The sequence below is a fragment of the Ambystoma mexicanum genome, chromosome 7q (genome assembly GCF_040938575.1).
Source record: "Ambystoma mexicanum isolate Mex_15411 chromosome 7q, UKY_AmexF1_1, whole genome shotgun sequence".
Classification (NCBI taxonomy): domain Eukaryota; kingdom Metazoa; phylum Chordata; class Amphibia; order Caudata; family Ambystomatidae; genus Ambystoma; species Ambystoma mexicanum.
In genome coordinates, this window is record NC_090941.1 from 898286084 (window position 1) to 898302779 (window position 16696).

General features: G+C 44.4%; 1 protein-coding gene across 1 annotated transcript in view; it reads left to right on the top strand.

Moving 5' to 3' along the window:
• The window catches only part of ME3 (malic enzyme 3), a 697492-nt gene that overhangs the window by 399181 nt on the left and 281615 nt on the right, over positions 1-16696 (top strand). The window contains exon 6 of the mRNA XM_069639735.1: positions 7157-7318. Coding sequence (XP_069495836.1) covers positions 7157-7318 — 162 coding nt within the window. The remainder of the gene's footprint in view (positions 1-7156; positions 7319-16696) is intronic.

Sequence of the window (16696 nt, forward strand, 5' to 3'; positions counted from 1 at the left end):
CACCTCTTTTGTTTTATTAAAAATATTAGTACTGCATTGCTAATCAAATGGGTTTGTTTGCTAATCAAGAACATTTTAATTCTCAAACTCTGCTAATCAGTTTATGAAAACAAATGTATTCCTTATGTAAAGTGTTATACAATTTCCAGACGTTCCGGCTCGTCAGTGCCACTCTCCCACCCTGGCATGTGGTTATCTGATTTCATTTTTGGCATGAAAGGATAGCAAAAGAGGCTTAGCAGAAATCAATTTCTCATATGCAGCCGCTTAACCTAACAAAAAGTCAATATTGGAAAATATTTCTCTCTAAAATTGGGGGACCTCTATTAGATTATCTGCTAGCTCCGCTATATTTTTACTGCATGAAAAGCAGGGCTCTGCGGCCTTTGGCTCTCCACATGTTTTGGACTACAACTTCCATCAGTCTTAGCCAGCATAGCCAATGGTTATGGATCATGGGGGTCTTAGTCCAAAAGATCTAGAGCTTCAGATTGCAGACCCATCTGCTTAGGGAAGGATTCAACTGTCAGGACCAATTGGGGTGATTTTGCCTAAAATCGGTTTGTTGCCTTCATTCTGAAAGTCACCAAAGCTTTCTGTAGCAGATCCAGGAAACGATATCCATATTATCGACACAAAATGGAGAAAAGGGGTAATGTGAGGCTAGTTTCAGAGCAGCCAGAAGTCCCTTCACATTTGGTAGCAGTGGGACTTTGTTAAAGGCTTCTGGTTAGCCAGCAAAACTGCAGGTGATAAACCGAAGAAGTGGCAAGGTAATGGAGATATATACCGCAGATTCGTGAGCATGGCGCAGCTCTGAATTCTGGGTGGGTTGTGTAGAACTTGGAGGAGTCCTGGGCTACAAAAAGGCAGCACTGCATTCAAGTTGAAGCTACTCCTCAAAACCATGGAACTGCAGGCCCTGAACCTGTCCTTCGAGAGCACACATCACTTTACATCTGAGATTCCCCCACCCACATGACCAGGGATATCACCTGACAAGGACATAGGCTAATTTTTTTAGCAAGCCTCAATTGCAAATACGAGGCTGAAATACATTCATAAACATCACTAGCCCATTCAGCTAAATCAAAGCGCTTGCAAAGCATATTATGCCTTAGTGCGGGGCTACGCTATCACATTTGGTGTCCTGTCGGTCCTGGGTAACATGCATTCTGTTTTTTGCAACCTATTCATCAAGGGGATAGCTTGGGGGGATACTGGGGCGGATGTGCGATATTCAGATTCATCCACTGTGTTTAACTATTTTGTAGGAGGGAACGGGGTGGGGGGGAGCAAATAGAACGCCACCAGGACCTGGACCTGAGTTTTATGAAAATTAATTGCATTTAGTAAGTCTTCAAATTATTTTTGGATGTGACCTAGCCTAATCCCAAGGTAGACGTTCTCTTTTTTTAGTAACTCCAATACTTTTTCTGTTGATCACCATTTCTACTCGAGATAATTAATGGGTTAACCATTGTTATGGTCGCTAATTGACACTGACGTTCGTTCTTGCTGCTGGTTAAATTTTTCCATTCCGTGCCAGGGTTACTGGCCCTTTAAACATCAATTACTCTTGCCTTTGCATGTTAATTTCCTCACCACAGCATGGTGGCGTCTTTGCACACGTTAGTAGTCTCAGTCGTCTGACGCCCCATCTATTTACTAGACCTCAGAAGCTAAACATGTTGTGTGTCTTCAACTAGGTAGTTATTACCCCACTCACCCCCCCCCCCCACACCCAGGAGATCTAGGCATCATCACAGTGTGTGGCCTCTCTTCCTCAGGATCCACACATGGTTAAATCCCCAAATCATTTTCTCCGTGGATCTGTGAGCTGGAAGTTGGGGGCCAATGTAATCCTCTTGTTTGCCTCCTAGGCCACGCCCTGGAGAACTGTTATTTTGGCAGCTAGCAAATGAGGTCTGAGCGCTGGTGATCATGGCAGATAAAATGCAATACTTTCCACTTGGAGCCTTTGTCTGTTCATATGTATAGCCAGAGGTTATCCCCGGCACTTACCCCCTCTTCCCTCTTCCTTCCTGCACTTGCACCTTCTGAATACTCACAAGGCATAGTAGGTCCGTCCCTCCTCCTCTTCCCCTCAGCTTGTAATGTATTTCCCACCCTCCCTCCCCGTCCTGCGGGCGCTTTAAAACAGTATGTTCTTATTGTATAAGCGCCTAACAAGCAAACAATACATGAATGATTGATTGTGGTGTATTTGGAAAGCCTTTTAGGGTGATGGTGAACTATTGCGCTTTTAAAAGTGCCAGGCTATTATGCAAGTCTATGCAAAAAGGAAGAGCATAGGATTGTCTTATTATTGGTTGTCATGTTAGGTTATATGTGTTTAAGCACAGATATCTCCTGTGCAAATCTCTTGGTGCTAATTATAATTTTATGTTTCAAACAGTGGCAAGGTGTACAAAATGAAGTACTGCAACTATGTTCCCGGCTAGCCTGCCCCGCTTTCCACAAACCCCATCGCCACGCCCCTCCTACGTGTAATCGAAACTCCTAAACAAACAAACCTCCTGTTTAAGGAAATGTTGAGTGCAGTGCATTGCGGAGCACATTTCAACTTCTTCCTACACTTTTATTTTAAAACTAAACCATTCCGGAACGGTTTCTTTTTAAAAATAAAAGTATAGAAACAGTAAAAGGTTTTCTTTTTTTTTTAAAGTAGAGGAGCACTGCTCCCAACCACTCCCTCTCACTTCGACTACTGGTTTGAAAGCATTAAAAGTGAACTGGGTTTAGACCGTAATCACTGTACATTTCCAAAATGGCTTTGCCCAGTCGCTTTGATCGAAGCTGATTTACAATAAGATTGTTCATACCCCAGGGTAAAGCATTCCTGTGTAATTTCACGTCTGCTTCTGCTGCTCCAGTAGAAAGCCGAATATTCATAAGATCATGAAAACGGGCATATTATTTTTTTTTGGTGGTGATTTATAGCTTGCGTCATGCGCCACAGTGTGTAGATACACCCAATTCCAAAATGTGTGGCAACAAAGAACAGTTTGCTTCTGTTTACTAGTCTATAGTCTCATGATCGAAAAAATCGGTCTTTTTGTTTTTTTGGGTCAAATATTTTTAATTACATTTCTTACAACAGAATGCGGGGGGACAAGACCTGCCTCAGCTCCCGACTACCCCTACCCAGCACCTCATCTATCTCCTATCAATATTGCCTCTGGCCCCAGCTCACTGCCTACATTATGAGGGTAAAATTTGATTTAATAAGTTTGAACAAAAAAACCTACGACCATCTGCTATATTCGACCAACAGGCCCGCAATGCAGGCTGTGGAGGTTATATATGGGGACCCCCAGAGAATCTCTACCCACTTAGCCTCCTTAGGAGAGACAAACAGAAAAGGAGGTCAGTTATGGTCTGTGGACAGGGACCATGGACTACGAAGGAATGGCGGTCACCAGAAGTCGCGATTCATGAGAGAAATCAGGGACTTGCTCATGCACTCACCCAATTTGAGAGACTAGCAGAAGGCTAGTGAACTGGCTTGCCGGATTGCCGCATACTGTGGATGGGGTTGTGAAAAAAACATGACAAACCAGTGAGGTGCCACAGAGGACCCATTACTAGGTCAAGCAACTGTCCTTTTGGAACTGCCTGATGCTAAGATGGTGGCAACCCTTATCAAATAGGATTCGGAACAATGCAAAACGCACTTGTGGCTCTGTAACCCTGCAGGCGGACACCTTGGAAGGGGCTTTTAAGGGGAATACCGGCAAAGACCAATCACAAGAACCCCTCAGACTGCCAAACACCAAATCACAATCGTAGAGCCTTTAATAGCTTTTGCACTGCCTTCCAAAAGGAGCAAATCCAAGCAGGCTTTGACAGAGCAGGGGAGGCATGTTATGCTATATGGTATTTGTATAGCGCCTGCTGCCATTGGTATGGCCTAGAAATGCTGAGAGGTGGAACGCCCTTTAGAAGACCGTAGTCAGAGGATTGAGAAGTGATCAATGCAGTTGTAAAATGCGTGTGGCATTTGCACTAGTTGGCTATATATGCACAGTGTACAAGACATTTTTCTAGTGGTGTATTTGACACCACTTTATGTGGTTATTTTAACATAATTTTTGTTAATAGATAGATAAATTGGAAAGCATCTTGTTCCTTTTACATGTGGGAGTAATAACCTCAAACAAAATCTCACAGAATCTATTGAAAGTTCAACACAGTACATACAGCCAATCGCTGTATCTGCTCCTCGTCTTGGTTACTGCTTACGGATTTTGGACTCAAATATATAATTGTGAGGGATGTCCGAGTTATACAATTCACTTGCGGCAGGATTCTAAGTAGACATGAGGTCATAAAATAAAGTACATTTAAGTAATATAAAGTTTAAAACGTACATGAAGAATATTATTGATGTAATACATACCAAGAAATATTACAATGAATAATTACATAATGCATAAGTACATTGAACAAAAAAAGTTATTTTGTTAGAGAAATAGTGCTTCATTAAATGAATTTCTGTTTCTATGTTTTTTTTAAAAATGGATATATTTTCTTAGTGTTTGCAACTTGAAGTATGATGTTAAAGTTATATCCCTAGCTTGCACCTTTTCAGCAGTTAATTGTATGTTATCATTGTTCAAATACACATTTTATTTGCCTGGAAGATGAACTTGAATTGTATTGTTGTATGCATAAGGCAACAGCTCTGTCTAGCGGTGATAACAGGCAAAGTAGGGAGGGTGGCTTCGGACAAACATACATCTGGCCTTTTATTATATAATATGATTATGTTGGTATGTAGGAAGGGAGTGGCTAGGTTCGTAACAGCTGCCGTAATTATCAGAAGGGGAGACTGATGCTAAGAAAATGATCAAATAAGTTGGAAGAGTCAATGAACAGCTAGACCGAAAATTCAGAAAAAGTGAGAGAAAGAGCGAAAGGCATAAGTAATAGGTTGGAGAAAGCGGGTCAAAGGATGGTGGAAGAAAAAAGTATCAAAGGTATGTGTGAGGGAGAGAGTCGCACACGTAAAATGGAGGTAGGAAGAGCAAAACTGAGCGGGAGAAAGAGAGAAACTGGATAAGAGTCATAGGGAGGAGGAGGAGTTGGAATTAGGTAAATGCATCAACAGGAGTTTTCAGAAAGTGTGTAGTATAGAGGAGAAAAAAGCAAGCGAGAGAGGTTGGAGAGTAAAGGATCAAAGGAAGGAGGAGGAGCGATGCATCAACCACAGCTTGGAGAAAGCGATCCAAAAGAAAAAGGAGGTGCATGCCTGATAGGGAACAAGGGAAAGGTTGGGAGGTTAGAAAGGGATCCCAAGAAAACTAGGACGAGGATAACATGGCCAAGAAAGAGTTGTAATTGAAACATGATCCAGAGGGGGAGCAGGAGAAGCGGCTAAAGGAGAATATTTCGTTTTGGATCCTGCATGCAGGGACCCTTGGTCATCGTCTAGTTCAAGCACTTATGACGCCCTGAAATGACACAGGCAGCCTCGTGCTGGCCAAACTTTGGATGCACAAGGGCAGTGTTTACAAGTTTCAGTCCACCTAATCTCAGGCAGCAGTAGCCACAACCATGTCTACCTCTAAAAGTTGCCAGAGCATGCCAGAATTACCTTCACGCTCCGCTACCATCCACGTGCACACCCCTCGCATGCTAGCAAACCTGAATAACTTTTACACAAGAGGGAGGTCTGTCAATTCCCTTTAGTTATTGGGTGCTAACCTCTCCAAATGTAATGCTCTTCCTAAACTCAGAATGCTTCCCTTGTTAGTCTTAAGAAAAATGTAATAAAGGTCCCACACCCAACCACTCTTCCACCTGCTCCATGGTTTTCACTGCCTGTTGTCAAAGGTCACGTAACTTGTGCATTAGACTTTGTTCCATCCCTTTTATTTGTAGCAACACCGATTCCTTTGCCAGCTTTCCGTTCACAATCATTGTAGCTCCTCAATGTGTTCTGTGACCCCTGAACCCAAAGCTTTCTTTCCTCTTGCGTGTCACGAATTCCTCACCCACCCTTTATTTTTTTCATCCCATTTTGAGATGCGCCCGAGCTTTACATAGTGGTGTCCTAGTTATTTGATTGGCTTAACCCATCAGTAGATGTGGACCTAGTTATACCTGTAAGAAAGTGCTCTACAATGTCCGCGACATACATTGGAGTTACATAATATATACAAATCTAATATTTGGCAGCCTGCAATATCTGTATAAAAGCCTGAAAAGAAAGAATGTTCTTATTACAAAATAGTTGTGACTACACAACATACCTGTAATAAGAAAATGACATCACAACCGCTGAGTAATCGGTTCTTACGCATCCTTTGTGACGTCGCAATGCCTGCTGCTTGAACAAGCAGAGAGAATTCCAGCTGTCACTGCAGCACTTAAAGCCATGAAAAGCTTTTAAAAATCCTTGCTTGCAGATGTTTTCTGTGTCACTTTACAGCCATTAATTGACAAGGAACTGTTTATGGTAGAATGTTTAATTTGTGCAATGCTGGAGTTTAACACATGTGAGCTAGAATCTGCATGTTTCTTATTTTAGAGGACAGAAAATCTGTTTTCCAGACACTTTATTAAACTTCTTGAACTATTTTTCTGCGACACATTAGGAGCTGCATTTCTGCTTTTGCAAATGCAAACCGTTTCTATATTAATTCTGTGAATCAGCAAATGGGAGATCTCTTATGTTACACAAGAGACAAGGTATTTTAGCGAATGACGGTATGTGGCCATGTATAATAAGGAATAAAATAGCCCCTGCCATACATAAAAAGGATATTACAAGTTACCTCGACGCTCCGTGACCGGAACTCAGCCTTTGGCCTCGTTCCTCTATTTGTTCATGAACTTGGTGACGTGAAATATTCGTGGGGTACTTTATCCCATATATTACACGTACTTAATCTTCTGCGTCTTTTCTATTAAACTAGCATGCCACACCATTGATTTATTAATGAGATTTGTGTGTTTCCAGAATGCTTTGTCATATCATGTAATGTAGGTGTCATCAATGCATTGTTCTTAAAGTTTGTTTAACCAAAAGCTTCCCACTAATGTGTACCAAAAGCACAGGATACATAGCAAACATTGCTTCTGTGTGACGAATGCTTTCCAAGTAATAGATTTTCTATATTTTATTTAGGCAATAGTGGTCACCGATGGAGAGCGGATTCTGGGCCTCGGCGACCTAGGAAGCTACGGAATGGGGATTCCTGTTGGAAAACTAGCCCTGTACACAGCTTGCGGTGGAGTTGACCCCCATCAGTGTCTCCCTGTGCTTCTGGATGTAGGCACAGACAATGAGGTTTGTACTTCATGAATGAAGCCCGTACTTCATGAATGAATCCCGGAGGACTAGCAGAAATGATCCTCCCGAAGCACAGTAATTATGCAGACTTTGTGCCCAACAGGAGTACTATGCCAGGAGCAGTGATGCATTGGTCTTACTATTGTACCAGAATAATAATGCATCCGAGAATTACCTGAGGAGTTCCCAGCACACCCTGCATATTGAGAGTTGAGGGGCCCATGCACTGGTTTATCCACTTTTGGTTAAAAGGAGCATGTAGTTTAACAAGATCACGCTTGTAATGCAGTGCTTTCTGGAAAGGTCAGTTCTAAATACAATCTATTTCATGCTGCAAAAAAGATTGCTTTGGGTGTATGTCATACAGTGTTTAGTTCATAGGTTCATCTAACATGTTTTGCGGAACACAAGCTTTCTCAAGGTATACATTTTGGTTGAGTAAATCTAATTCATCTACATTGTACATCTATGTGCTCACGACAATAATGAAGTGTGCAATTTTCTTTCATGTATGCAGCAGTGACGTCAAAGGTCCCCTGCTGCTACATCTAGCCTGTACGCTGTCTCATAGTCCTGCTTAGTAGTGTGTAGGCTGCTATGTCTAGCCTGTACGCTGTCTCATAGTCCTGCTTAGTAGTGTGTAGGCTGCTACGTCTAGCCTGTACGCTGTCTCATAGTCCTGCTTAGTATTGTGTAGGCTGCTATGTCTAGCCTGTACACTGTCTCATACTCCTGCTTAGTTGTGTGTAGGTTGCTACGTCTAGCCTGTACACTGTCATAGTCCTGCTTAGTAGTGTATAGGTTGCTACGTCTAGCCTGTACGCTGTGTCATAGTCCTGCTTAGTGGTCTGTAGGCCTATATTGAAGACTCAGTTTGCGTTTGCTACAGGGCCAGGTAACCCCCACCTCACCCACTCCCCCAATGGGCAGCTACTATCCGGTTTGGCAGGTTCAGTAGTCATGGACCACCCCTAGTAACGTTGCCGCCTTTGGCCTTCGGGGGATGTCTTGAGTGAAGGTTCGCCCTTTATTGTAGTGCTCGGTGGCATGGTTGAGGGGGTGCCCTCCACCCAGGGCCCAATATAGCGGCTCTTACTCCTACACAGAGTCGCATCGTTATTTACATTCAATAAAAAAGGGAGAGGATGTGTTCTGTAGTCTGTTAGGCCATTATTCTAGGACTGAGATGGGACCAGGCCAGGAGGCAGGTTTCTAAAGCAATATTAAGAGGCTGCATCTGCTGTGCACCTTTAAAGCATGCCCCTCCCTCGTCTGTCAAGTGCATTCCATTATCTCCTCCCTTATAAACGTGGCCTCTTAATCCCGATTACAAGATTATTTTCCAAGAATGCCCTTTTTATGCGGGAAGCAATTGGGAACCGTTTTAGCGATGGAAAGCTCATGAGCAATTTCCTACCCACGTGCCATGAACCGTGTAGAGGAGGATGCACTCAGGCAGAGTTTCTCAACATTGTCCGAGTTGCACGTGTCCCTATTGTGCCCTTTCGTGCATACTCGTAGCAAGGGCAGAAAGTATGCAATGTGTCCTCTTTGTTGGTTGGCATGTGTAAATCGTGCGGCTTCGTAGTATGGGACCGTAATAACGACAACGCGTGCAACCTCACGAGCAGGCTAAATTACGTATTCTTTGCACATTCTCCAGATTGTTTTGACATTTAGACATGCAGTGCAGGCCATTTAAGAAAGAAGCTGTAACTGAACTGGATTGTTGAAATGCTTGAAGCAGAGGCGCCCCTTATCAGCTTCAACACCCCTTATCTGGGTCACTCTGTCAACGCGTGCCTGCTAAAAGCCCTCAATATTAGCTTTGCTGCTAAAATAAACCTGTCATTGGTTCATGGCACAATGCCAGTCCAATCAGATTGGAAGGCGGCCAGCTTGACAACAGAGCCAACACGGTCTCTCAGTGAGACCTGTTGAAAGATGCCAGCTCGCAGGCCAGCGCTACCTGGAGGGGGACGTGTGCATATCTGCTGGAGACGATCGGCCTGCTGCATCGAGCGGTCTCGGGTGCAGGTTCAGGGTCAGCGCGGTCTCGGGTGCAGGTTCAGGTTCAGCGGGATTCCATGTTTTTCCAGGGCACCCTCTAATCATGCTTGGCAGTTTCGTGGCTTTGTTTTCATTTTAGGCACTTTTAGGAATAAATCACTGTTCTACGACTCTCGTGACGTTGACCACTTCAATAAGAGGAGCGATAGTTGTGTGGCTAAAAGGTTCACCCTTGGCCAAGAAAAGACACATTACAATCCCAAATTGTTCAGGCTGTTCTTGTGCCTGCATGCTCGGGAAGTGAACCCCCTCGCCTAGTGTTTTGGGGCTATTTGATAACTTGCTTGGGTTGAGCTAAACAGTGGCCTGTTTACTTTACTCTGCCCTTTCACTCCAATCAGTGAAAAGAGAAGTCTTGCAGATGCCATGAAATCCGATTGTTGCTAATATTTTCCATCGTGACCTACTGAAGGCGGGAATGGAATCGATTCGTGTACATCATTTGCCCCCTTTTCGGTCATATCCTCCAAAGTGAATGGTTACTGAAAGAGTAAACTGGGATCAAAGCATCGCATAAAGCAGGTAAAAAGTCCCGGTGGTGTTTATGGGAGAGCAAGCAAGGGGCAGCTAAGGTTAAGGCTGAGGATAGGTTTTGGTATTTCTTTGTAAAAGGTAGAGAAGGAATGAGATAGGACTAAACGATGCTTAGGATTTACCTCAAATCTTGCTAATGTCCCTGTTCTGCCATGGAGACAATCGGATTACTTTTGAGGCATAGTTTGTGTGATGTACATGTAATTTTTCCTTTCGTTTTTTTGGGCGGTCGGGAGCGTGAGATTGCATTTTTCCATTTTCGTTGCTTCTATTTATTTCTTATTTGTGCAACTTGTCTAGGAGGAAATTGAGCACTTTTTTGAGAGACCGCATTGTTGTCTGTCAATTTGAACCTCAATGTGTGGATTGTGTTCCAGTCAGCCTTTATATGGAGCTGCATGGCCGGGACAGGTGAGCGCACCTATTGGAGATCCTCTGTTGCGGGTGACGTTCATGTGCAGGAGCTGCCCTGTAGCAGATTCCATTAGCTGTTCCTCTTGTCAGTATCCAAGATATCAACCCTGGCCAACATCAATAACCTTCTTTATTCTCAATTGAAGATAAGGCATATTTGATCACCCTGCCGTGCATTGTGCATGGGATCACTTGTCCGAATGACGGAAAATTGCCCACGGCATCAATGTTCCCAGTCAAAAACAAGAGGCCATTAATTTCCTCCAAATCATACTTCTTTAACAGTATGACATGGCTCAAATGTTTGTAAATTAATGTAAAACTATGCAGATGGTGATGAAGAAATAGAAAAAGTGCACCTATTACAGAGGGAGTACTTTACACTTAAGTTTCTCATGCAATGAACACAAAGCCCATCAAAGCAGTAGGTCTTGGGTAGCATAAATAAGCAAGGTAAGCTGTGATGGGATTTTTAACAATGCGCTGAAATGCCTTGATGAGTTATACCGAAGAGCCTAGATGGGAATGATATAGAATCACTTACGAGTCTTTTAAAAATGGCTGCCATGATGCTATTGTATGCTACATTAGCATTGCCAACAGCGTACTGCCAGCCCCCCACTACGTCCAATTGGATGGCCACTGAATATTTGTTTCCTGTTTCAGGGAGCTGGCAGGCAACGCCGCCCCCCATACAAAGGCCCACTGCTCAGGCCGACAATCATTTCCTCTGTCTGACCCTGCCATAGAAGGCCGCCTGCAAGCACTTTACCAAAGGTGCGTTATTACCCTGCTCGCCTCACCTAGGATGTGCTTGAGAGGTCCACACGCGGACAGCCTGCCTAGAAGAGCCAGGCGCATTGCATCATTATCGTGTCTTGGTAATGCAAGGTGGGCACGCCTCTCCACACATAGCTATAAGCACCCTTTTCCGTTGGGTAGACCAAGATTTACAATATTTAGAAACGAGCGCTTGTGAGCGCGCTTGAACAAAGTCCCTGCCCACCAGGCTGACCTTCCATCAGTCCCGCCAGATATTGCAGGAGATCATCCTGCCATCGAGCCTGCACACTGCACCCGTTCTAATATAGTCAAAACCTCAGCCCCAACTGCGCCTGACACGGACCGTGCAACGTATCACTACCTGTCCAGCCTGCTACCAACAAACCCAGCCTACCATGCCAGCTACTACAAATGCTTGGCACTGGCTCAACCACCGGCATCAAGACAATTCCTGGTGTTACCTCCTTGGCCCACATTTTGCGTAATCCACATAACCCTACTAGCTCAACGTTGTGCTGCACTACCAGTCATGATACAACCACCATCACCTCAGCAGCTCCATTACTTAACCATGCAGGGGCACCACATTCCCCATACTCTGATACGAAGTGTCGCCCAATCAGCACGCATGCTAATAGATGCTCTACACACAAAAATCCTACAAACCTTACAGCCCCAACCTTAAAGGGAACTCTAGTAAATGCAAGGTCCATCCTAGCCCACGCACTGGACATTGCAGATCTCATTACATCAAATAATCTCGACCTGCTAGCCATCTCTGAAACATGGCTGCACGTTGCCTCAGGCCTGGCCCTACCTCTAGGGTTCTATGTCATTTTCCCATTTTTGTTTGTAATTCAGGGGGTTTCACCCTCGCCAAACCCCACTTTGCTCCCTGCAGCCCCAACACCGCCCTGCGCATATACACAAGTTTTTTCACTCACGTGCACACAGACACACACACACACACGCGCACACACACACACACACACTCTCTCTCACACACACACTTACCTCTGACACCCACAGCTCCTCCTCTCCATCTCGTGTGCCTGTCAGCCCCTGCACGCACTCGTGTGTGGCGCAGGTTCTGACAGTTCGATTTAGAAAGACCGCTTTGTGCAGTCACAGAGAAGTCTTTCTAAACCGGTCCTTTTTCCTTTCGGGAAAAAGAAAAAGGTAATTTGACCTAATACCATTGTAGAGGAGGTCGCAAATAAAGCCTGCACCCCAGTCGCCCATTTTGAAGTGCCAGGAACATTCACACCAAAATATGTGACGTATGATGAGCAGATAAACCAGCAGAGAGCCGCAGTAGGACTCTGCCCAGTACCTATCAGAAGAACAATACCTATTGAAGTACCCATAATCAGACAACCATGGACAGTAAAGTATCCATTGAGAAAACCCTACAAGCAAATGAGACGAAATGAAGATTGCCCAAGTACTGTACAGGAAGAAACCAAAAGGTCCTTAATGGAAGACGAATGGTGACGTCACAAAGGCCTGGACTAACTCACCCATAGAAGAAAGAGACGAAATGCCATGAATAAAATATAGTGAAACTGAAAGAAGAGAACGTTGTTGAAATACAAGGGAGCTTAAGCAGTAAGCAGGATGAAGATACTCAACCAGCTAATGCCTGTACATATGCTTGTAACCACAAGAAGGGTAGGAAAACAGTGCGGCTTGCTATGCTAAGTAGAACAATATAGCGGCAAGCGCCATTGTATACAATCTACCTCAAAACAAAGCATGTTATGAGTGCATGTCCACTTTGCATGAAAAGCAGAACCAACCCAGGTTATTATAGGCCAAACGCAAGAAGTTTCATATTCTAGCAACACGAGGAAAGAGGCTGAATCGAAGCTTGGCAGAGGCAGCTTGTGCCGGGGAAGCCAAGGTAATACCAATGGAAGCTATGTACAGTAGCTACTTTTAATTGAAGATAAGAACAGAATATCCGGCCTCTGAAGGATCGAGATAAGAAGGCGATGGCAGGTGAAACGAAAATCAAATGCACAAATTGACAGAAACGAGGAAAATTCACGGTGTGGTAGCATGTGACCTTCCGAGCGAGAAGAGGCACGGGTTCACACCTACACTTGGCATCCGCCCAGACAGAGATATCGGAACCTTCTCGAGACAAGGAGATGCAGTTTCGAGGCCAACCACAGTGAACTAATTGACACATAGCCCATAAAGTGATGATTGATTGAAGGAAGGCAGGGTGAATTGGGGGACACCCTAAACCTGGCTGACCGTTCTGTGTGCTGCTAAGCAAAGTGGAAATTTATGCATGGGGTTGATGCCAACCCAATCACAATGGACCAAGTAATCTAGGGTCCTATAGTTAGTAGAACCAATGGGACGTACATTTAGTGACGTCTAAAGTAGTCATTTTTGAAGGAAGGTCTTAGTTGCCCACCTGATAGTGTTCACCCAATCCCCTCACTCCGTTACCATATACAGCTATAACACCTATATTAAAGTTACCTTTTCCTGACCAATAGAATTGCATGTTAACTATTGAGTGTTACACGTCCGATTATGACGCGTTTTTAGTATAAAAGTTATGTTTTGTATGAAGTTCGAGGAGTTGGAGCGAGACGGACTATCACATCACTGCTGATTGCTATGACTCCCCGTTTTTTGTACTTGTTATTAAACGGACTCCCCTTTGCCAAACCATTGAGTTGTCCTTATTGATTGGTGTTGGAGTAATAAATCTGCACCCCATCTATCTCAAGGTGCAGCTATCTCGTCTTAAAGTATTTTGGAGAAAACCCTGACTCTATGGGTCGGCCGGGGGTCTCCCCAGTACACCATCTCATGCAGTTCCCCCTAAATATATAATGTACGGGAAAGACAGACTAGACACTAGAGGTGGGGGGGGTCGCCCTCATTGCCAAAGATTCCCTCCCCATGAGAGTAATTGGCAATTCTACCATCCCGACAGGTGAACTCTTGACGGTTGAGCTAACCCTCTCTCACACCTCTAAGTTAACTATTCATTTGCTTTATCTGCCACCAGGCCCACCACTCATCTTTAAAGAGGCTATCACGCAACTCCTTTCTGCCGACTCCAAACCTTCACCCAAGACTATTCTCATGGGAGACCTCAACATGGGCTTTTAAAGATGACCCTGACATAAACGCCCTGTCCATAGCTAGTTTCATTAAGGCACCAGGCTTCACTCAACGTCTCCTCTGTCCCACTCACGGCAAAGGCTGCATCCTGAATTGCAACATCACGGTCAACTCCAATCTGCCCTGCCTCTGGACTGATCACAACACTATCTCATTTAATATACCAGCATCAAATCCAGCCACATCTTTAACTGCGCCTTTGGCCCTTCACTAAAAAGGAATTCCTGCAACACAACATTTACCCATATTTTGCCTTTACTGAATGGGCTCACCAACTTACAAATTCCTATCACTAACCCTGCTACTCTGGTAGATATCTACAACCAATCCCTTACGCTGGTCATCAATACGTGGCCCCACTGACTCAACGTAAAGCTAAACCTATTTGACATCTCAATTCCTGGTTCACCCCAGACCTTAAAGCACTTTGTGCAAATGAATGCGCAGCTGAAACCACTTGGTGGAACAACTCTTCTGAGTCCAATAAAGCCTTCTTCACAGCCCTAACGAAGCCCTACAAACATTCGATACGTCTATCGAAATGTTCCACAAATAACACAAGAATTGCCAAAGGTAATTTCGGCTCCCTGGAGCTTTTCGCAATATTACAGGAGTTAGAATCGCCCACACCCCCCTTAACTAACTGTACCAAGGACTGCAGGTGGTGCACCAACATGCACAATGCTCTGCTAGATAAAATCACCTCGCTGATATGGCTGAAGAAAAATGCACAGAGCCAGTCTGCAAAATCTTTCACTATTCAACTTTAATCCGGTCTCGGAAACGGAGGTCATCCAGATTGTTTAATGTCTCAAACCTTCCCAATGACAAGGGGATGTCTGCCCCTCCACAGTCATTAAGGACTACACTGAATCACGTTCACCTTTCATCTCCACATTTATCAACACTTCATTCACTGTTGGTTCAGTGCCAACCAAACTAATGGATGCATGGGTCCTACCATTGTTAAATAAATCTACTCTAGACCCGTCCACCCCCACCGCCTATTCACTACCCTCCCATTCCTCCTCAAAATACTTGATCGTGCATCATACCTTCAGATCCAGTTACACCTCGACTCAAACAACCTCTTGGGTCTGTGCCTATGCAGGTTTCTACCAGGCCACGGCACAGAAACAGCATAATTAGAGTTTAGAAAACAAGTGGTCGAATTCAAAGATACTGGCAAAATAACCCTCTTCCTCCTCCTCCTCTTCCTCCCGTTAGATTTGTCGGCAACCTATGATCTTGTGGACCACCAATTCCTGTGTCAACACCTCCACTCTACAGCACATTTCTCTGCCAAAGCCATCGCCTGGATCTCTTCTTTCCTGAGTGACAGATCCATGAGTTTTCTCAGCCACAGCTATGTGTCCCCCTGCCACTGTCGCCTGCGGAGTCCCCCAAGGCTCATGTGTGTCACCTACCTTGCACAAAATCTTTACCAAACCCCTTTTGGACCTAATAGATGACCAGGGCTTATCCTACACAAACTACCCCTACCCACCACAGGTAACTATGCTACTGACTCAAACACACTGCAGTAAACCAAGCCTGGATGGCCTCCCACATGCTATGCCTCAATGATGATAGGACAGACATTCTCCTGGTCGGCTCGAAAACCTCACCAAGTAAACTTGACCGAGTTTACAAATCCTTTGTCATTGATGGCAATACTATCCCAGTCTTGGGTGATGTCAAGACCCTAGCTCTCTACCTAGACTCCACTTTGTCTCTATCTAGGTAGATCAATGTCATTGCCATGTTTTCAGCCTACACCAATAAGGTAATAAATGCATGGAGACCCTTTCTTTTTACTGACATGTACCTCACCATTGCTCATGGCCTCCAGACTGGAATATTGTTGGAATATTGTTACATCCTATTTGCAGACACCTCTGCTCAAAACATTAGCAACCTGCAGGTCATACAGAACAATGAGCTTGGTGCCGCGCTGAACATCCCGAGACGAGGATATCTCAGCCGCCACAAGAAGTGCGCACTGACTTCCGATTCGTGTGCACATTATCTTCAAAACACTAGCCATCACCCACAAATGCCTCTCGAACACCGCCCTAAATTATCTTTTGCAAATGCTCTTAAAATCGCACTTTGCGAGACCCACTCGCACCTCCAACACTCAACGCTGCATCATTTCAACATTCAGACAACAGAGATCGGGGTGGCTGAGCTTCCCAGATATTGCCTCAAAGAATTAGAACGCCTTACCACTTGATCTAAGATCTGAACAATCCTATTGGGCCTTCCGTAAGCACCTCAAGACTCTGCTATTCGGGCAAGATGCGACCATTGCGGGAATCATTTCATAAAAGATCTTGCCACTGTGGGATTTCTATCCTAAAGAAATATCATTGCCCTAATTGTTTCACATGTTGATGTAACTTTTGTAACCAGCGCCTTGAT